The sequence below is a fragment of the Adiantum capillus-veneris genome, chromosome 12, assembly GCF_014529385.1.
Source record: "Adiantum capillus-veneris isolate H3 chromosome 12, ASM1452938v2, whole genome shotgun sequence".
In the NCBI taxonomy this organism is placed as follows: domain Eukaryota; kingdom Viridiplantae; phylum Streptophyta; class Polypodiopsida; order Polypodiales; family Pteridaceae; genus Adiantum; species Adiantum capillus-veneris.
The window spans coordinates 98,198,193-98,220,052 of NC_140942.1; the positions used below are offsets into that span (position 1 = coordinate 98,198,193).

Consider the following 21,860-nt stretch of genomic DNA (forward strand, 5'->3'; position numbering starts at 1 on the left):
AAGCATTTAAAAATTAATTAGACTAATTTTACTCTAGCTTAATTCTCATTGGTCCACCTCTATGGCCATCTAATAGGATTTGAGGGAAGATTGGGGGCAATTGGGCTAGGAGTTTACCGTGTGTCCAGTATTCCCATTGGGGGAAGCTTTGGAGTGTGTGTGTGTGTGTGTGTGTGTGTTTCTCTCTCCTCCCCTACTCTTAGGGCTCGCCCCCTCGTTGATAGGGATGTGTGAATACTTTTGCGTCTTCCCACCACCATCCAATTTTCCCAGCTTTGACCATTTGGAATTTTTAATTAAAATTTTGGAACCTTAGCCTATGGAAGTCTTAATGAAGCTAAACCTTAGGTCTTTTAAGCTCCATTGATGCACATTGATCTTTTGTAGTCTGTCCCTGTTTGGATCCCTATTTTCCCTCCTTTGGATCACTACTAAGACCGGTCTGGCAACCTTACCAATATTCTAGCTTTTACTCCCCTGGTACCTCCCCATATTAAATGATCAATTTAACATGAGAAAATCCTTTGGGATAATTAGATATTAGTTTTTCTGACACGGAAAGTGGAAAAGAGGAGGGCTTGTGGGATTTTTTTTGTCACTCTCTCACACACTCTCATGTTCCTTTTGTGTCCAAGCAAGTACTCTCTCTCTCTCTCTCTCTCACACTCACACACACACACACACATACACACACACACACACACACACACACACACACACACACACACACACACACACACACACACACACACACACACACACACACACACACACACACACACACGGGAGCTCAAATGGTGATCTCCTTGCTCAAATACTTGGCTATGGATGCAAATCCAAGCAAGTAAATGCATGAAAGCTCTTCGTCTTCTTCTTCTTTATCATTCTAGCTATGCTAAAATATTGCCCATAGCGTAAGCATACTAGAAAATATTATCTATTTTCTTAAAGAATACTTCATGTGTAATATCATGAGATTCACCATATTCATAGGTTCAAGGAAGCTCCACAAGAGCACAAGCATGCATTGCAATTAGAGCTCTCATTGAGAGAATTATAATACAAAGTCCTTTTGGAGGGGGGTTCCAAGAAAATCCGGTTCTTAACAAGTTGTCAATCTTAATGTGTTTTTCTCTTTTAGTTTTGTTTTATGATTTGATGTTTTATCACCACTTCACAACCTATGGTTCTCATTCAAAGAATCCTCTTAATGAAAAGCTCTTGCTTCGTTAACTTGTTCTGCTATGATTGCATTAAAAATACTAGATACTTTGACATGCATGGTGAGGGCTTTAGATGGATTTTCTATGAGATAGGACTTTGACCTCTGGGTTGCCACTTTAGGCTTGATTTGAAATCAAAAAAGCATATTGTCCCCGTTCTCTTGATTATTTCAAGGAACTTGGCTTGTCTATCTTTGGTAAGACACATTGTGGTGGCTAACCAACTGCCTTTGGCGATGATATGGTATATTACCTCCTACTAGATCTTTTTGAGTTCTTGTAAAAACTAACCTCAATAACTCATGAGAAACTTCCTATAAGACCCGCATGTGTCAAAGCTGTGCAGTTGGGTATCCTAATGCCCATCGCATTGGGTGGGATTGGACACATGGACATAGCCTCATAGAGTAGGGCTCCGCTAGGAAATCTCATTGTTCATGGACTCCTCCCAAGGGTTGAGCCTATGAAAGAGCTTCTTCTCTCTAGGATTAAAGCTCCTTAAAAGATGGCCCATGGTACCTAGAGACTCACTAGATTTTCACAGAGATGCACATAGTGCGATTGAGTCAACGATGGGAGGACTGATTTACGTAGAGTTTATTCATGGCATGGGAGATGTTGCACTCATGATTTAGTTAAAGTCAGTCAACTTGTATGGAGAAGAAGCTTTGATAGTCTCTTGCCTAGAACACCTTGCCTGTATAGTGCATGGAAATATGATGGGTATTCTACCACATGTAGTTTGGTGTACCATGTCAGTGGGTCCAACTTAGGGTTTTGGAGAGTGGATGTAGTTTTGTAGCATGCATGATATATAGTCAATGCTCTCTGCTAGTGAACATATACCTTTTGAGAAACAAACTCCGGTGTGGATTTTGTGAGTGCGCGGATGCGGTGCGCATGCAGAGAGTGCAAAGGGGAGAGAGGGAGAGAGAGAGCACGACATAGGATGTGGGGTGGAGCTCCCAAATCTCACTGTGTGAGCACCATGTGAGAGTGTGTGTGAGTGAGAGCTCCTTATTTTTTGTATGTATAAAGAATAAAGAGATAAATGTGGGCAGCCGGACACTGGCCGACAAACACGGCAAAGCACGGTGAGGCACACTGCCTTTACCTAACAATCTCCCACTAAAGGCTGTGTGCCAATAAGTGGAGAGAAGACTAGCCTACAACTAGTATATACAAAAGGTGAGAGAAGACGACTCTCAACCTATGCCCACTGGCTCACTCCGTAACCGCTCTAGTGTAGATGCAACATGCATACTACTAGGGCTAGAACTACGATGACACTCCTCATGCAGGTATCGAGTGATGACCTGCATGGCTTCACAATGCACAATGCCAGTGTCAGCCATCGCACGATTGACAACTCCCACTGCAAATGCACCAACCGCATAAGCAAGATCAGGTGTCAAGACCAAAAGGTCAGACATGAGAGACCCAAAAGCTGACGAAACATGCACCATGTGTGCCGACCCATCCCTATTAGCAACCTCAGTGCCATATGCATCCTCATCAGGAACCACTTGACCATGCATCACCATGTCAGCATCATCTGGCAAAAGCATATCTACTGAGAACGACTGCAAAACCAAAAAATCAGCACCACTGCAATCACACACAAGTGTTTGAAGGACACTGTCGCCCTCAAATGTATCAGACACATCATAGGCCAATGCATCGGTCTCTGGCTCAGCTAATGTCACCTCAATTGATGACTGACTAAGTAGTGCATTCCCAGAGATACCACTGCCTCTGTGAACATCACCACAAGACAAATGCACAACCTGCTCTCCATGCAGCTCATCCGCAAAAGAGACACGCCTCGTCTCTCGCTCCAAACATGGCTGCAAATACACAGAGACTATACCGCCTCGTGTGTCAGAAATATGAAAAGGGTATACCAGACCACTCCTAGCACCTCTGGCTATCACGAGTGATCCCCTATGCATCTGAAATGACCGCTCTCTAAGCAGTACACAATGTCCACTACTCAACTGACGCACTGAAATGAGACTCTGGCTGAGTCCTAGTACATAACGTATATCTCGTAGCATAAGCAATGCACGGCTAGGTAAGGACATGCATACATCTCCAACACCCTCTATGTCATATGCTGAACCATCAGAAAACTGCACACAACCAAGTCTCCCACTAGAGAAAGAGCAAAACAAATCACGACGTGGCGTCACATAAAAAACTGCATGCTCGTCTAGTAGAAAACGCGTAGACAATGTGCTATCCCAAGACACAAAGTAGTCTGAAGACAAGATAGACTCAAACGTGACATGCCCGTCACATGCATACACTCTAGCATATGTCCTCACAATAGCACCATGCATCTGCCTCATACGCCTGAAGCAACGATGCCTAATATGCCCATCATGGCCGCAGTGCCAACATGTCAGTGATCGTGAACAAGAACTGCCTCTAAACTGAAGCGTCTCCATATCCATGCCAAAATTATGGCAAGCAATGCTCGAGATCACAAGACTCTCCCACCCGAGAGCAAACCACTGTCTCAAGCAAAGAAGGTGACCAAGAGGTCAAGCGCACTAGCCTCTACAATAGGCATACATATATGGCAAAATTTTGGCAAAGTCTCCTCTGTAATTGGAGTAAAAACTCAAAAATATATCGGAATGGAGACAACAACAAATGCCCAAATGGCCAATCGAGGAATGTACTCATCCGGAATCACCTCACGAAGTCATACACAGAGCCAAACCGCTCTAGCCGGAGTATCACTCAACGACGCTACAAATGACATACATATGTGAGTGAGAAACTGCTGCCAAAATGTGTTAATGAATGAACAATGTGCCAGATAACCATAGCACACACAACTTGTAATGGAATTTGCCTATTCAATTTGCGAATAGCGGAATTTAATGAGAGTACTTTCAAGAAATGATTTTGTGAGCATAGCGGATATACATAATTGAAGATAGCAACATAATCATAGCAATTAGTTAACTTGGCATAGACAATACTTTTGCAAGAGAGAGAGTTTAGAGAACATGACAACAATTGAGGACCGGATTTATGTGGAGCCGGTCCCCCCTCCAATAGGCATTTGTATTATGATTTCTCCCATAAAGAGAGACTTGTTACAATACAGTCTTTGTGTTCCTTGTGACCTAGGTGATGCCATGAATATGGAAGGCTTCATGCACCACAAACATAACATAAACTTGAAGAAAGCTTTAACTATCCCAAGCCTCAGTCCCAAGACCTCAAACACCTTCGAAGGTGGAGAGAGCTAGCAGGGAATGAGGGTAGGGAAGAGGAAGAAGAAACATTTCGTAGGAGAAAGAATTAGTTCCTCACTTATCATACTCTTGTTGCTAGCATACATAATAGCATAGTAATGAAGAAGAAGGAGATGGCAAGCTTAAGCATTGAAGCATGGCTCTTGGTTGGATTTGCACTCCATAGCCAAGAGTGTTGGTGTAGGCTCTCAACCTCTACTTGCTTGGAGAGGGAGCTCTTGCACTTTGCATATCACACAATGAGAGTGCTTGTGAGTGTGTGTGGGTGAGTATACCCCCTAGGCACCCCCCTAGCTTGCTTGGGTCGACCCCCCCTTGTAGCTCATGCCTGAAGCTCATTGGACCCCTCCAGGCCTAGCCAATCACAAGCAGGAGCCATTACAAGCAACATGGGTAGCCTTGGGACAAGTGTCCCCCTTTCCCCTTTGAGAGAGAGGACTTGATAAATGCTAAAACAATTAGATAATTCATGTAATTTATCATTGGACCCCTTTGAAGCCTAGCCAATAGGCTTCAAGCAACACATGAAGGTAACATGGGTAGGGGCCTGACATGTGTCCTTGCTGCCTCTTCAAGATGGGCTTCCCTTGTGTGTGTGTGAGTGGGTGTTCTCTCTCTAGGCCCTAGGAAAAGGGCTCGCCCCCCCTCTTGTAGGAATGCTTTTGACTTTTAGGTGATCAAGCACCTTACTCACCAAGCATGACAAAGCACTTGAACTAGGGGGGGTTCCCACAAGCATCTCAGGTAAGCTTCTCAAGGCACCTCAAGTACTTTAATCATGCAACAAGTCAAGCACCTCAAGCATGGAGCCAGTCAAGCACCTCAAGCATCTTAATCAAGCACCTCAAACATGAAAAACACCTCAAGCATGACAAGCACCTCAAGCAGGACAAGCACCTCGAGCTTGGGCCGGGTTCCCACCTCAAGCTCAGCCCTAGCTTACTTAAGGTCAAAAGGACTTTTACACACATTTATTGGAGGTCTTCAATGAAGCTAACCCTAAGGTCTTATCCTCCATTGGTTAGCCTTGCTCTTTGATAGACCATCTCCCTTTTGGATCCCTTTACATTGGCCCCGTGTTGAGATAGATCTAAAAGCACATACCTATATCTTAACACTTGTTCCCGTTTATTCTCCCACATTAAGTGATCAATTTAATATGAGAAAATCATTTGGGTTAGTTAGATATTAGATTTTATGACATTACCTCTCTCTTGAAATCATAGTCGTCCTCGACTATGAGGTAGAAGAGATAAAGTCTTAGTCAATAGTCAATCGTACTTAGCGGGTAAAGGATCCCTTTTTACCCTACGACATCTTTCCAAGATGGATGACTAATCCATTTGGTGCTTGGGAGACATAGCTGCCGCAAGCATGTCTGCTCTTTAGTCCATTTCATTCTCCCAAAGTAGAGTGACAAATTCTACTTGGTGTTTGAGAGACGTCGTCATCACAAACATGATTCTAAGCATGCATACTAGTTAAATTTGTGCACAATTAAAAAGAGGACTAGTCATATAAGACAAAAACATGAGTTATTTAAAAGAAATTTGTACATTTGCTTACTCTAATGTAGCATTGTAAGCATTGACAAGGTTCATACTATCCTTAAGTTGTACTCCTTGCATCCATTTAGCATCTTCAAAAGGATAATTTTTGAACTTAATAAGATACCGTCGGATAATCTTACCATGTCGTAGTACCTTGTCTTCATGCCGAAGGATAGCTTCGGGTTGTAGCACCTCTTCTTGGTCTTCAACTTCGGGAGGGTCTTCAATAATTGGTTCAATTGGTGGCTCTCCTTTGTAGGGCTTAAGTAAGCTTACATGAAAGGCATTGTGTATAAGCCAATGGTTGGGCAACTTGAGTTGATAAGCCGTCTCATTGATAGGCTTCAAGATTTGGAAAGGACCATAGTATCTTTTTGCTAGTTTAGCATAATACTTTTGATGGCCCGTAGGATTTTTTCCCGTCGTTTGCCTTAATCGAGCCTTAGGAAACTTGAGTAAGACCCAATCATTTTCTTTGAACATTAAGGCTCTTCTGTGCTTATCAGCAGCAGCTTTTTGCCTTTGTTGAGAGATGGCTATAGCCTCCCTAATCTTTTGAAAAGATTCTTGTAGGTCACGGCTATACTCATCGGCGGCGAAGATCTTCCCATGTACTTTCAGTAGCAAGGGACTTTTAGGTCTTCCTTCTATGATCTCGAAAGGTGCTTTGCCCGTAGAAGTATGTACAGTATTATTGTAGGCATACTCTACTAGCGGTAAATACTTTTCCCATTGTGAGCGTTGATCTACTTCGGTAACATAAGTCTTGAGTAGATCGAGTATCGTAAGATTGGCTATCTCACTTTGGCCATCCGTTTGTGGGTGATAGGCCGAAGAGAAATTCAATCTTGTTCCTAGATTTTCAAAGAGACCTTTCCAGAAATTACTGGTCATTCTAGGATCTCTATCTGACACGATGGATGTGGGTAATCCATGGTGTTTGAAAATCTGAGATATGAAGAGAGTTGCCATTTGATGTGCCTTAATAGTCTTTTTGACAGGAATAAAATGTGCTTGCTTGCTAAACCTGTCGACTATTGTCCATATTCCTGTATTCCCATGGATAGACTTGGGTAATCCAAAGATGAAATCCATGGATATACTCTCCCATGGTGAATTTGGAATAGGCAATGGCTGGAGTAATCCAGGTTGCTTCCCTCTATCATACTTGGTCTTTTGGCATACTACACATTTTGAAACATACTCTTGTATGTCCACTTTCATGGTAGGCCAATAGAAATACGTCTCTACTCCTCGGAGAGTAGGTTGAATACCTCTATGCCCTGCATATGGAGGAGCATGGGATTCATACATAACCTTCTCACGAAGGGAATGGGTAACACATAGCCTATTTCCGTGGAGAAGATAACCATCCTGCAAGGTGAATGGTTCCTCTTTCTTCCCCAAAGCAAGGGCTGACATTATGTCTCTAAAGTCAGGGTCAGTAGCATACTCATCTATCATAGAGGATAGATCATTGTGAGTAGCTATAGACACCGCATTAACTTTTGGTCGTCGTGAAAGTGCATCGGCAACTTGATTGTGCTTACCAGCTATGTGAGCAATATGGAAATTAAATTGCGAAAGAAAATTTGCCCACCTCATTTGTTTGTCGGAAAGCTTGGTTTGCGTCATGAAATACTTGAGACTTTGGTGGTCGGTTCGTAGGATAAATGGAGTCCCCAATAGGTAGTGCTTCCATGTGTCTAGGGCATGTAGAACAGCTAAAAGCTCTTTCTCATAAATGCCCAAGACTCGTTCATCACCATTGAGCCTTCGGCTCTCATATGCTATGGCATGCCCTTCTTGAAGCAAAACCGCTCCAAGGCAATCACCACAAGCATCACATTGGACCTCAAATGGCTTTGAGAGATCCGGAAGCACGAGGACTGGTTGGGAAGTAAGCTTCTCTTTGAGTTTTTCAAAAGCATTTTGCTCCTTAGCAGTCCATACAAACTTAACGTTCTTCTTGGTTAAGTCGTGTAGTGGTCCTGCTACTTGAGAGAATTTTGCTATGAAGCGTCTATAGTATGCACACATACCAATAAAGCTTCTTAGCTCATGTAGATTCCTTGGGTTAGGCCATGATTTTATTACCTCTAACTTTGATGGATCCATACGAATACCATCGTGAGAGATAATATGGCCTAGATATTGAATCTCTTGAAGGAAGAATTCACTTTTCTTTTGGTTGAGAAAAAGTTTGTTCTCCCTCAAGGCTTGAAAAATCACTTGGAGATGTTGCTTATGTTCCTCCAAAGACTTGGAGTAGATGATGATATCATCGAAGAACACTCCAGTGAATTTTCGATATGGTCTAAAAATTTTCTCCATCAAACGATTGAACGTAGCTGGTGCATTAGTCAAGCCAAAAGGCATGACTAGATATTCATAAAGACCAAATGTTGTGCGAAACGCGGTCTTTAAGATATCCTCATCCACTATCCTTATTTGATGATAGCCACTCTTAAGGTCAATCCTACTGAAGTAGGTAGAGCCTTGTAGCTTATCAAACAGATCTTCTATCCGAGGTACGGGAAATCTGTTTTTGATAGTGATATGGTTTAGTGCTCGATAGTCCACACACATACGGTATGTACCATCTTTCTTTTGCACTAAAAGGACTGGAGAACAAAAGGGAGAGGAACTAGGCCTCACCATTCCTTTGTCTACCAGCTCTTGTACTTGCCTCATGATCTCCTCTTGTTGAGCTTGTGAGACTCGATAAGGAGGTTTGTTAGGCGGTGAGCTTCTTGGAAGGAGCTCAATACGATGGTCATCATCCCCTCGTTTTGGAGGTAGGTCCATAGGGATATCATCGATGAACACATCTTGGAATCCTTTTAGAAAAGTAGACAAGTCTAACTCTTCTTGATTCCTATCATTTTCATTTGATGAAACATTATTAGCTTTTAGAGACTCTTTGACATAAATCATGTACGCAGAAACTGAGCTCTTCATTGATTTATCAAAAGAAAGAGGATTTACAAGTGGAATAGTGCGACCACGCTCACTAGCATCTATATACATGTTCTTTCCCCTGTAGGTGAAGTAAATTCTCCTTTCAGGGAACTTCATGTTGGCAGCCATGCGATCAAACCATGGTGCCCCTAGGATAACATCCTGATGTTGGAGGGGAGAGATGAAGAAGTCTTCTTTGTCGACATAGCTTTGGACATGAAGCCTCAACTTCCCAATCAAGGGAGTAACGGAGGCTTGTTGTCCCTTGAAAGCTGCATCAGCTGTTACTATATCTCCCATCTCAAAAGCTTGAATGCCCAACTTGGTGGCCAACTCTATTGATATGAAGTTGAGAGTAGAGCCAGGGTCAAACAAGATGAAGGCATCATGCTCTCTTACCTTTCCCCAAGCATAGGAGAGTGATGATCCTTTGCAATGAGCATCCTCTTTTGGAGCTTCGATGGTGGAAGCCCTAGGAGTCTCATTGCGAGTATTCTTCTTGGGGCAAGAACGATAGCCATGTCCTTGCTCCCCACACTTGAAACACTTATGGTCCTTGCGAAAAGCTTCAAGCTCTTCAGGAGAGAGTTTGTTTTTACCTTTGTAAACTCCCTTCTCCTTGGACCGATTGTTGTTGTTGTTGTTGGAAGTGCCTTGGGAATTATTTTGAGCATTGGATTTCCCCTTTGCATCATTTTTATCTTTGTTTTCCATGGGCTTGACATTACGTCTAGCCCCTTGATGGAAATTGATGCGTGAAGCAACCATGGTGTGGTGGATTACTTCGGTAATAGTACCGGGCCGTTGAGAGTTGATATATTCGGCCATCTCTTCAGGTAATCCCGCACAGAATTGTTGTCTTTGCTCGGCAAAGTCTATCTTTTGAAAGACAGTAGCTTTGAGATGTAAATCCCAAAACTTATCTACATACTTGTTGATAGACTCATGAGAGAGGAGCTTCAAGCCGCGCCATTCGGTAAGAACTTTATCTTTAGTATCGCTTGGAAGAAATTGCTTCATGATGGAAACTCGTAGAGTTTTCCATGTCTTTGGGGCTTCTCCATTGCCACGAAGGATAGCCCACCATTGACGAGCTGATTTTTGGAAGTGCATAGCTACATGGCGTAGCTTGGAGGACTCTGTGAAGCCCTCGTCCCCAAAGGCCGCATCAAATTGCTGGATGAAGGCCAACACTTTGTCGGTAGCACCAAAGGTGCCATCGTAGGTGAGAAAAGAGATACTCTTTCCTCCCTCCTTGAACTTCTTTAGCTTTTGTGACCTTCGCCATGCAGGAAATGATTTGCGATGCCCTCCCCTCTTGTATTCTCTAGGAGAATAGCCATAACTTTCATCGGAAGAGAAGGAAGGTGAAGAAGAAGGAGAAGAGGGTGACCTCTTCCTAGCCCTTTTCTTCCTTTGTTTCCTCTCTTGCCTTTGAGAGTGATGAGGAGAAGGACTATGGGTTGCTCTTTTCCTCTTGGGAGGAGTAGGCGATCGTCTAGACCGCCTTCTTCGTGGAGCCACATCTTCAGAAGAACTTAGACTTTCATTGCTTTCTTTCTCTTTGGATTCCTCCTCTCGAATGGGAGAGAGTCTTCTTTTGGGGGTCTCTTCAAGAGGCCTCCTAAGCTCTCTCTCCTCTTGGAGAGGAAGGGAAATTCCATAGGCACGAAGTTGTTGAGTAACTTCGGCTTGCAAGGTAGGGTTGCCCATAGCTTGTTGCAACCTAGTCACAAGATAATTCACAAACATGGGAGCATCATCATTAGCACCTTCATGTGCAAAATCAAAGCTATCAATGTTCATTCTACTCTCTTGATTATTGTCAGCCATGTTAACAAAATTTTATGTATGTACTTAGTGTATGCTTTGGCAATTCAAAACCTTAGTTGCCACTCCTCTTAGCTTTTGAAAATCGGCTCTTAAGTATCTACACCCACGGCTCAAAGTGGTTAATTATAGAGAGTAGAGGAGTAGGTCTAACATAGCAGAGTTGCCAAGGGCTAGCTCCTTTCGGATTTCTTATGGCTCAATAATGGTAAAGCCGTAGGCAAGTCTAAAAAGACTCCATTATTAAGTCCAAAGCTCCCGAAGTGTGCACCATCCCCCACAGAGTGGGCTTAACAAAACCGGTATTAGATCCCAGTTCCACTTACTCTATTATAATTAACAACATCAACCATTTATAGGCTACTTAAGGACCTCTCTTCTTAAGCAAGAAAAGAGAAACCAAATGCTCTGATACCAATGTAATGGAATTTGCCTATTCAATTTGCGAATAGCGGAATTTAATGAGAGTACTTTCAAGAAATGATTTTGTGAGCATAGCGGATATACATAATTGAAGATAGCAACATAATCATAGCAATTAGTTAACTTGGCATAGACAATACTTTTGTAAGAGAGAGAGTTTAGAGAACATGACAACAATTGAGGACCGGATTTATGTGGAGCCGGTCCCCCCTCCAATAGGCATTTGTATTATGATTTCTCCCATAAAGAGAGACTTGTTACAATACAGTCTTTGTGTTCCTTGTGACCTAGGTGATGCCATGAATATGGAAGGCTTCATGCACCACAAACATAACATAAACTTGAAGAAAGCTTTAACTATCCCAAGCCTCAGTCCCAAGACCTCAAACACCTTCGAAGGTGGAGAGAGCTAGCAAGGAATGAGGGTAGGGAAGAGGAAGAAGAAACATTTCGTAGGAGAAAGAATTAGTTCCTCACTTATCATACTCTTGTTGCTAGCATACATAATAGCATAGTAATGAAGAAGAAGGAGATGGCAAGCTTAAGCATTGAAGCATGGCTCTTGGTTGGATTTGCACTCCATAGCCAAGAGTGTTGGTGTAGGCTCTCAACCTCTACTTGCTTGGAGAGGGAGCTCTTGCACTTTGCATATCACACAATGAGAGTGCTTGTGAGTGTGTGTGGGTGAGTATACCCCCTAGGCACCCCCCTAGCTTGCTTGGGTCGACCCCCCCTTGTAGCTCATGCCTGAAGCTCATTGGACCCCTCCAGGCCTAGCCAATCACAAGCAGGAGCCATTACAAGCAACATGGGTAGCCTTGGGACAAGTGTCCCCCTTTCCCCTTTGAGAGAGAGGACTTGATAAATGCTAAAACAATTAGATAATTCATGTAATTTATCATTGGACCCCTTTGAAGCCTAGCCAATAGGCTTCAAGCAACACATGAAGGTAACATGGGTAGGGGCCTGACATGTGTCCTTGCTGCCTCTTCAAGATGGGCTTCCCTTGTGTGTGTGAGTGGGTGTTCTCTCTCTAGGCCCTAGGAAAAGGGCTCGCCCCCCCTCTTGTAGGAATGCTTTTGACTTTTAGGTGATCAAGCACCTTACTCACCAAGCATGACAAAGCACTTGAACTAGGGGGGGTTCCCACAAGCATCTCAGGTAAGCTTCTCAAGGCACCTCAAGTACTTTAATCATGCAACAAGTCAAGCACCTCAAGCATGGAGCCAGTCAAGCACCTCAAGCATCTTAATCAAGCACCTCAAACATGAAAAACACCTCAAGCATGACAAGCACCTCAAGCAGGACAAGCACCTCGAGCTTGGGCCGGGTTCCCACCTCAAGCTCAGCCCTAGCTTACTTAAGGTCAAAAGGACTTTTACACACATTTATTGGAGGTCTTCAATGAAGCTAACCCTAAGGTCTTATGCTCCATTGGTTAGCCTTGCTCTTTGATAGACCATCTCCCTTTTGGATCCCTTTACATTGGCCCCGTGTTGAGATAGATCTAAAAGCACATACCTATATCTTAACACTTGTTCCCGTTTATTCTCCCACATTAAGTGATCAATTTAATATGAGAAAATCATTTGGGTTAGTTAGATATTAGATTTTATGACACAACTCCTCACTCCTACGAGAGTGGGTACAAGAACACCAAACTGTGTCCAAACTGACAAAACCTGTCAATGTGAGAGTCAAGCTTGATCACAAACTATGGCAAGTAATCTCCAGCCACTATCCCACAAATGCATACACAAAGCAAAATCTCAAAACACCTGTTGTCTCGAAACCGGTATGCAAGCCAAAACATTGTAGAAGATGGCCTTAACTGCAAATGGTAACACCTGTGGGAGTACTAGACTCAACCTATAGCTGGGAGTGAAAACTGGAAGCTCCAAATGGCTGAGCACACACAACTCAAGACCAAAAATGCAGAGCAAAACATGCTCGCGATGCACCACCCAAAAGGAAAAACACTGAACTCAAATCCTGAGTGCTACAAGCAATTGCAATCTCGATCGCACCAACGATGCGCATAAAACTCCTGGGAAAATTTTGCCAGAGTTTCGTCAGTAAAACGGCTACATAACCAGTAACCAAACTGATTGCATGCTCAAAACCATGAGCAACCAAAGCGCATCAAACCGCACTCCAAATGCATGCACCAATATCCACACTTTGCATACATCATTGCAAACACTTGCAAATCTAGTACACAAATACCTGCTCTACCTGTGTGACTGCCAAAAAACATGCTCGAGGCATACATTGCCGAGCTCAAAATGCAATCACATTAGTCTCCCTGAGCATCAAACCACATAAGGTATACATCGTATCCTCCCACCTGTGAGGAAACTTGCAGCAAATGCCACTCTCACATCTGAGAGCAAACCATGTGTGGAATCCTCGACACACAATAAACAACTGTTGCTGCAGAAAATTCAGCACTCATAATTTTAAAATTCTGATATAACGAGCGCGTCTGGAGCATGCCAAAACCCCAAGGTAGACTCCTGGATCACATTCGAGACTGGGTGTGAAGATATGCCAAAAACCTTTGTTTCGGTCCAAAAACGCAGCATAAACTGCCAAAAGAGGGCTGAAAAATGGAGCTCTTGAACCGTAGCTCGAATGAGGTTTCTGATGGCTCGAATGGCTTCGAAAGGGGGGTAAAATGCCAAGACACATGGTGGAAATGCTCTCGGAAAGCTGAATTTTCCGATGCCGAAGTCGAAACCCTGTTTGCACTCTTGAAAGTGCGCGCACGAGAAGCGATTTCGGGAATGAAACCAGCTCTGATACCAGTTGTGAGTCATGGAGGCAACAACTTCCTGGGAGGTCACCCATCCTAGTACCGTTCCGACGCATATGCACTTAACTATGACGTTCCACAAATTGGTCTAGCCATCCAGACCCCAAAACCTTAAGGTGTTAGGGACCTCCGGTCTAACCAATTTATGCAAGCCTCATACATAGACACCACTTTGTCACCACAAGTTGGGCATACCCCAACAATCGCCCCCTTAAGCCAAACTTGGGACTTTCCTGTTCCCTTGAGTACCAACATGTTCCGCCTTTTGCTAGGCTCAGAGGTTAAGAGCTTCAACGTGGCAGGCAGGAGCTAGCTCAGAGGTTGAAGTCAACATCAACATGTCCCGTTCCACGGACTGAGAGGTTGGACTTTGAACATGGCTCTGATACCAGCTGTGAGTGTGCGGATGCGGTGCGCATGCAGAGAGTGCAAAGAGAGAGTGCAAAGGGGAGAGAGGGAGAGAGAGAGCACGACACAGGATGTGGGGTGGAGCTCCCAAATCTCACTATGTGAGCACCATGTGAGAGTGTGTGAGTGAGAGCTCCTTATTCTTTGTATGTATAAAGAATAAGGAGATAAATGTGGGCGGCCGGACACTGGCCGGCGAACACGGAAAAGCACGATGAGGCACACCGCCTTTACCTAACAGATTTTACACAGTTGGAGATTTTGATTATGATCAAAACTTGCCAAGATGAGGGGAAGTGCTTTCCTCCAAGGTGTAAGAGGAGGGATGAATTTATTTCATTTAGTGTCAAGATGGTGGTTATGGTCTTTTGGAGCTCGACCTCTAGCCGAGTTCCAATTGGACCATGGTGGGTCATTATGGTGAGATACTTTTGCCTCTCTCAACCACCTTGGGATTCCCCTTTCCCAAGATACAGCTCAACTTGGAAAGCATACATTGATGTCTACGGGGTAGGCCATTCCAACAACATTACAACATTGGCCACTAGGCTTGATGGATTATTGTCTTTCAGGGGGTGGTTGCTGACAAAGGGGCTGTAATGGGGGTGTGGCTTATGCGTGGTGGACACCCCTTGGTTTTCCTTGGGGGTGGCTCCTCTAGAGAACCAAAGGCTTTACCTATAGAATTTCCCATGCGCATAGAAAATTTGGCTAGGTAAAGATGCCCCTTTTACTAGAGCTACCTTTCACTCAGGGAGAATGATTAGCTTGTTGGGGGCTAGCACTTGAATATGAGACATAGCACAATAGCTTAGGGATTAGGCTTTTAATTAGCTGACCTTAGCAATGCCCAATGCTTAATTTCTTGACAATAGCTTGGAAACACGAGAGAGACTCCAGATGGGAGATAATTAGTAGCATGGGCCTATGCTTTGTATGAGAACGTTGGCACAATATTTTTGAGGGAAACCTAAACCTCCAATAGTTGATAGAGCAGAGAGACAACACCATGCTTTTATACGACTATGGTGGCTCTAACCCTTCTTCACTATGGGCCCCAATACCTAGTGGCACTATCGGCCACCTATTTGTCCCCTCCCATTTGTGATCTAGCCGTTATATATATATTTCTCATCATGGGAGATCTCCCTTTTTCTCTTGTACATTGTACCTGCTTGGTAGGAGAGATGTAGCCCATTGGCCACCTTCAAAAACCTGATAAAATGGTCTCTTTCACTAAAAAAAGAAAGGTGCATAGAAGCAATAAAATTATGTCCAATATAACCAAGAATTAGAGACATTTTGATTTTGTATCTTGTGCATCTGTATATCAGAAGCTCAAGGGTCGGTGTATCATTCAAAGGATATTAAAAAAGGCCATCTACTTACGTTCTTCAAAATGTAAGTTTTTTTGAATTGTTAATTAAAAATCCTTTTTTATGATTGTAATTTTGTCAAATTTCAAAAGTTCTCTCAAATAGTACAGCCCTCCCTTTGAACTCCCTTTACAATTTAAAACAACAAACCCCCCCCCCCCCCCCCTCCCCAAAAAAGAAAAAAAGAAAAAAAGAAAGAAAAAGAAAACACACACACACACACACAAACCCCCCCAAAAAATTCAAGAAAAGAGATTAGAAGTAGGCCTAAAAATTGACATATATAGTCATTAATATGTTTAGTAAGGCATACTACCTTAAGATTACAATCTTAAGGTAGTATGCCTTGTTTATCCCTGAGACTATTGTGAGTTTGTCAAAAAAAGATTGCCCAATTTAAGAGAGTTACTCATAGCATCTATAAAATGCTATGAGACAAAACAAAAGGTGAAAGTCAACCAATCAACAGGGAGCATGTGCTAAAATTACACATCTACCAAGTGAAGGAGAGGAGACCATGTGCTAAAATTACAGATGATGAGCATGGTTAGACATAGAGGCCTTTTCTAGGGAATGAGAAAAGAGTGGAGGTGGCATTATGATGCCTAGGGAGAACATGGTGCTCTGTGTCATGTGTTGGTTTTCTGATAGAAAGCATGTTGCAATGTTCCATGCTCTCCAAGGCAAGATAAACAATGGAGGTTGCAAGAATCTTAGTGGGTAATAAACAACATGGAAGGATGCTTCTTGATGAGTTCTTGATCTTGCTTGGATATGGCATCAAGCTTTGAATCATTGGGAGTAGGTCCCTTACCAAGTCTCTTTTGAGCCTTTCAAGTAAATGACAGTTGGAAAGTGGTAATAAGAAAATGGGCAAGGTAGAGAGAGACCATTTTAACCAAGTAGGAACCATCCCAACAGACCACTTATGGTCTATTTTATAAGAGATGGTACTCGAACACAAGCATGTTGATATTACCTTTATGAGTATGAGTATGTATGAGAGAGAGAGAGAGAGAGAGAGAGAGAGAGAGAGAGAGAGCGCACAAGCACATTTGCCGATCGATCGAGAAAATAAGAATCTTGATCGATCGTAGACGCAGTGATGGAGCACATACACATATGGTGGGTAGTAGCAACAAAAAAGACGCATGGACATGGAAAAACAACATTGTTGGCTTCATGAATGAGCACAAAATTTGGTTATGCTTTGCCAAGTTTGGAAGAGGGTATCACCCCATTGTTCACAACCTTGTGCAAACCAAAAGGCATTGCTACAAACTTTTCGATGTTTGCGAATCCTCAACGTTTGGAAACCGAATTGCATGATTCCAAAATAGTGGCAAGCCTCAAGGGAAGCTTGATCGGTCGGACACAAAACTATGCCCCATGCGTGTGCACAAGGACGAGAGAGAGAGAGAGAGAGAGAGAGAGAGAGAGAGAGAGAGAAATTAATTAAGAATGTGGAAGTGGGTGTAGGAGTGCAAACAAGGCGTTGAGAAATGGGGTTACTTTTGAGTAGGATGGTTCATTAATCAAAGGCTGCCTGCCTTATCTTTGCCACGATATGTCAAAAAAGAAAATTGCAAGTGATAATGAAGGGAGTGAGACTCGAGAGTGTGTTGCCTTTTCATAGCAAGCGAACTTCTGTCGCCTTTGCCCCCAACAGCTTTGCTCACCGAGTCACCCCCTTATAACACCCCCTCCTTCCGTGTCCCTAGAACTACACACCTGCTCCACTGTTTGCCCACATCCTTCTTCTACTCCAAATATCCTCTCTCTCTCTCTCTCTCTCTCTCTCTCTCTCTCTCTGTGTGTCGCGCGCACCGGGCGCGCACACACACACAGAGTGTCTTGGGTTACCCGCCATCGCTCTCTTTCTTTCGCTCACAGTTTTGGGTCACCCATAATCTCACACTCAGTATTGGGCTACCCACCATAGCTCCCTCTCTCTCTCTCTCTCTCTCTCACACACACACACACACACACACACACTCTCTCTCTTGGGCTACCCACCATTGCGCTCTCTCTCTCTCTCTCTCTCACACACACACACACACACACACACACACACACACACACAGACAAGATGGTGGCGGAGCTTGCGCAGTTGCTCTTGCAGGAAGATTCGGATGCGCTGCAATTGGGCCCTTCCATTTGGCACTTCTCCCCTCAAAGTTTGGATTGCCTCGATGGCCTCCATCATAGTTTTCTCCGCCTTCTCCAAGCGGGTGAGTGAATTGTGCGTCTGTGTGTGTGTGTGTGAGAGAGAGAGAGATCGAGATCATAGGTTGCAAGTTTTCTGCGCCTTCTCCAAGAGAGAGAGAGAGAGAGAGAGGAGAAGAAGAAGAAGAAGAAGGGGAGAGAGAGAGAGAGAGAGAGAGAGAGAGAGAAAAGAAGAAGAAGAGAAGAGAGAGAGATCGATCATAGGTTGCAAGTTCGAATCCCCCATTTTGTGTTGCATTTATCGATCATTGTTAAGGCCTCCACATATTTGAAACAATCTTAATCCCTTCAAACATTTAAAATGCATCACGGGACTTAGCGAAAAGTTCCATGGAAATGGAAATGGAAGTGGGAAGTCGAAAGCCTTTCCATGTCTATATCTATATAAATATACATAAGAAGATTTATAAATTTTCTCATCTAAGGAAAATGGAGTCTTTTCGAGTGTTTTTCATACAATGAATAACATCATAAGCTTCTACTCGAGAGGCACCGCATACCTAGCTAGGTATGATTGGGGGCAAGGGACCACCGGGGCCGACGGTCCTCTGCTCCCAATCGTACCTAGCTGATATGGAGTGTCTCCCTCACAGAAGCTCATGATGTTGAGGTAAGTCACAATGTGGGAATTATTGTGAGAATTTGTCCAAAACTTCTTGTGATATCAAGAGTAAATGAAATGAACCGTGTCTCATTTTACATTTGTTTTTTTTTTCTTTCTTTCTAACAAAAACGCTTTAGAGAACAAGGTCCTAGAGAGTGCATTCATAGAAGTTCGATTCCATGATGTGAGATATCGGAATAGTTTAATTTGTGAAAGAATCTTTTCATCTAAGAATCTATTAAAAGTTCATTTCATTCAATTGTTTTATTATTTTTTATGTTTATTAAATTTATCCTTTCTTACAAATGCATTAATGAATATTATTTTGTTTCAAGTTGTCAATGAGTCTTTTTATTTTATTGTTTTTACATTACTTTTTTAATATTTTATTTTTTTCGATTGTCATTGTGATTACTTCACCTTGTTGCTTAAGTGGATCCATCATAATGTATAAAGCATTTGTGATTATGTGTGTATTTGAACAGTACAATTTTATATAAAAACATGACAAAAAATGATATAAAATCAAAAGTGATATATAATTATAGGCACTCATTAAGACATACTCTTCATAACTCTTGTCCCCCCTTAACATTTGCTATCACAATAAAGTATTAGATTATTGAAAAGAAATTATATTCCAAAAGCTTAAAATAATTGGAAAAACACTTGGAAGCATTGTAAGAAAATTGAAAAAAAAACAAAGGGAAATTGGATGGGAAAGATCGCGTGTGATCCAATACCAAAGGAGGAGGTAAACAAATGTCGACACCCTCTCACAAGGACCAAAAAATATAAAAAAGGAAGTTTTTCATCATTAGTTTGCCATGGGACACTAATCTACAAGCTTTATCTAATGGTCCACAATTGCACCAAAAATCCAACCCTTTATTAAGGATTGCTTATGGAGTTCAAAAAACCTACTCAAGAATGTATATGACCATAACTTTATGAATAAAAAATCTCTCATAGTAGGAAAATTACTATGAAATTTGAAGGTGCCAATATTATCAAAAGGATTTGTTTTGAAGCCATTAGGCATTTAAAAAACCTATTGAAGGATGTATATGGCCATAACATGTGAAATAAGTAGGATCCATGGAGAACTTGGTTTTCTGGTGATACCTAGGATTTACATCTTTGCACTTATTAATTGTGTTTTTTTGGTTTTGTATAGGCTCTTCTGGAATAAGTGCATGTAGTGCCAGTTGTAGTAAGAGGAAGAGGAAACACACATATAGGGGCATAAGGAGGCGACCATGGGGAAAATACGCGGCTGAGATAAGGGATCCTGCAAAGAGGGGCCGAGTATGGTTAGGAACTTTTGACACACCAGAGGAGGCAGCAAGAGCATATGATGAGGCAGCTATGCGTATAAAAGGGAAAAAGGCAAAGCTAAATTTTGCCACCACTAACTATGACATCTCCGAAATCACTCTCCCTACAGATACAAGAACATGCATATATGAAATAGATAACATGCAAAATGAGAGCCACACTCTGTGGGTTGCTCAAGAAGGAACACTTACAAATGGTTTTGCATCATGTGATTGTAAGGGGCAACAAATCTACTCACCACAAAATAGTAAAAGCCCTCACCTTGGGTCACACGTCAATACAAGTACAATGTGCAGGGAGCAAGCAAATGAAGAAGACACAAACAGTGTATCTACTCAGAGTAGTGGTATTAGGGATTGTTACTTAGGAAACATGGATGCTCTAAACGTTCAAGAGAAATTTTATGATGAGTCGAATGCACCTACTCAAGATAGCATTCAAAATGAAGATGAAGATGGGCATTCAAGAATAGATGCATCTACGGTGTTGCTAGAGCAGGTTGGTGAGGGGTGTGAAGGTAACTTATCTTTGGCAATGTATGATGGTTCAGAAGGCATGGAGGACACCTTCTTCTCCACTTCGCAAGCAATCAAATTTGAAGAAGAGGAGGATAGAAACAAATCACCTCCAATGCTAGTGGAATATGATGATTTAGAGTCGGATAACTTTGGATTTTCTTTATGGAGTTTTGATTGACCATGTTTATAACTTTTGTATAGGGAAATATTTGTCCATAAAATGATGTAAGGCTCAAAGAGTCTATCAATTTTTTCAACTTAATACCTCCAAGGTTACTTTCACAACATGCACTCACTTTTATGTTCTTTCTTTGGAGCTAGTAAATGTCCCCACAACAAGAGATGTCATTTGGCATCTTGTGTAAAAGGTTGGTAACATGTTTTAACATGCACCTATTTTGGTGGTGCTAGTTTTGGTTGTCTCTATACTCAGCATCAAGCACACATGATTTTTTATGCTTTGTAAGCTTATTGATGAAGGTAAAGACTAGTGCCAAGCAAAGAAAAACATCTAAATATGTATGATTTTTTGTGTGCTCAAAATATAAAATTAAACATTTTCTCTATATAAAATAGAGGCTGAATGGGAGGAGTGCTAGAGCTGTCATGTTCTAGTCCTTTCAATTACTTCAAGCGATGAAAGTACAATAAGGGTAATTTAAAGATGACCAAGGGTTCATTCTTAACATATTTGTCAAAGACACCATATAATCATTATCGCCACTGGGAAATGGAAGAACTGTGAAGAGTGGAGCAGGGCAATTGGTGCCGTGATACTTGACCTACATAGTTAAGGATGTGGGTTTTGCTCATTTCAAGTGTTGCTATCTGCTCATCTAGTCTTCATGATGATTTTTTGTGGGGTGGCTCCCCTCTCAGCCGATGTATTGCCAATGCACAATTGGTATCTGGGAGATGTCATGGCTTGATACGAGCATGACTTGAATCTATAATTTTTTGGTTTTCTAATATAATTTTTTCTTATTTTTATTTTTGCATAACTCACAAGAGTGAGTCATGTTATATCAAGCAAATAAAAACATTACAAGACTAGCCCTGCTTGCAATCCGAGCCAGGGCATCCACATGACCAGATACAAGAGAGGGTTCAAAACACACACAAATGACTCAGGCTATCCCTAACTTACTAGCAACATAGTGTTGATGGCCCAATAATATTCACAAGGGTCCTTACTTTTACCAAATGAAGCAATCAATTCTTTACTTTCTTACACTATCTTCGAGAAGTGGGCACACAAGAGACCATTCTCAAAGAGTCGACAATTCTTGGCCTTCCATATTTGCTTAAAGTAGCAA

General features: G+C 42.3%; 1 protein-coding gene across 1 annotated transcript; it reads left to right on the forward strand.

Moving 5' to 3' along the window:
* Window positions 1-17,528: 17,528 nt before the first annotated feature.
* Window positions 17,529-20,829, forward strand: LOC147446193 (uncharacterized). The gene is made up of 2 exons (XM_086526190.1): window positions 17,529-18,089; window positions 19,866-20,829. Exons 1-2 carry the CDS (start codon window positions 17,948-17,950, stop codon window positions 20,720-20,722), a joined length of 999 nt encoding a protein of 332 aa, XP_086382316.1. The 5' UTR covers window positions 17,529-17,947; the 3' UTR covers window positions 20,723-20,829.
* Window positions 20,830-21,860: the final 1,031 nt, after the last annotated feature.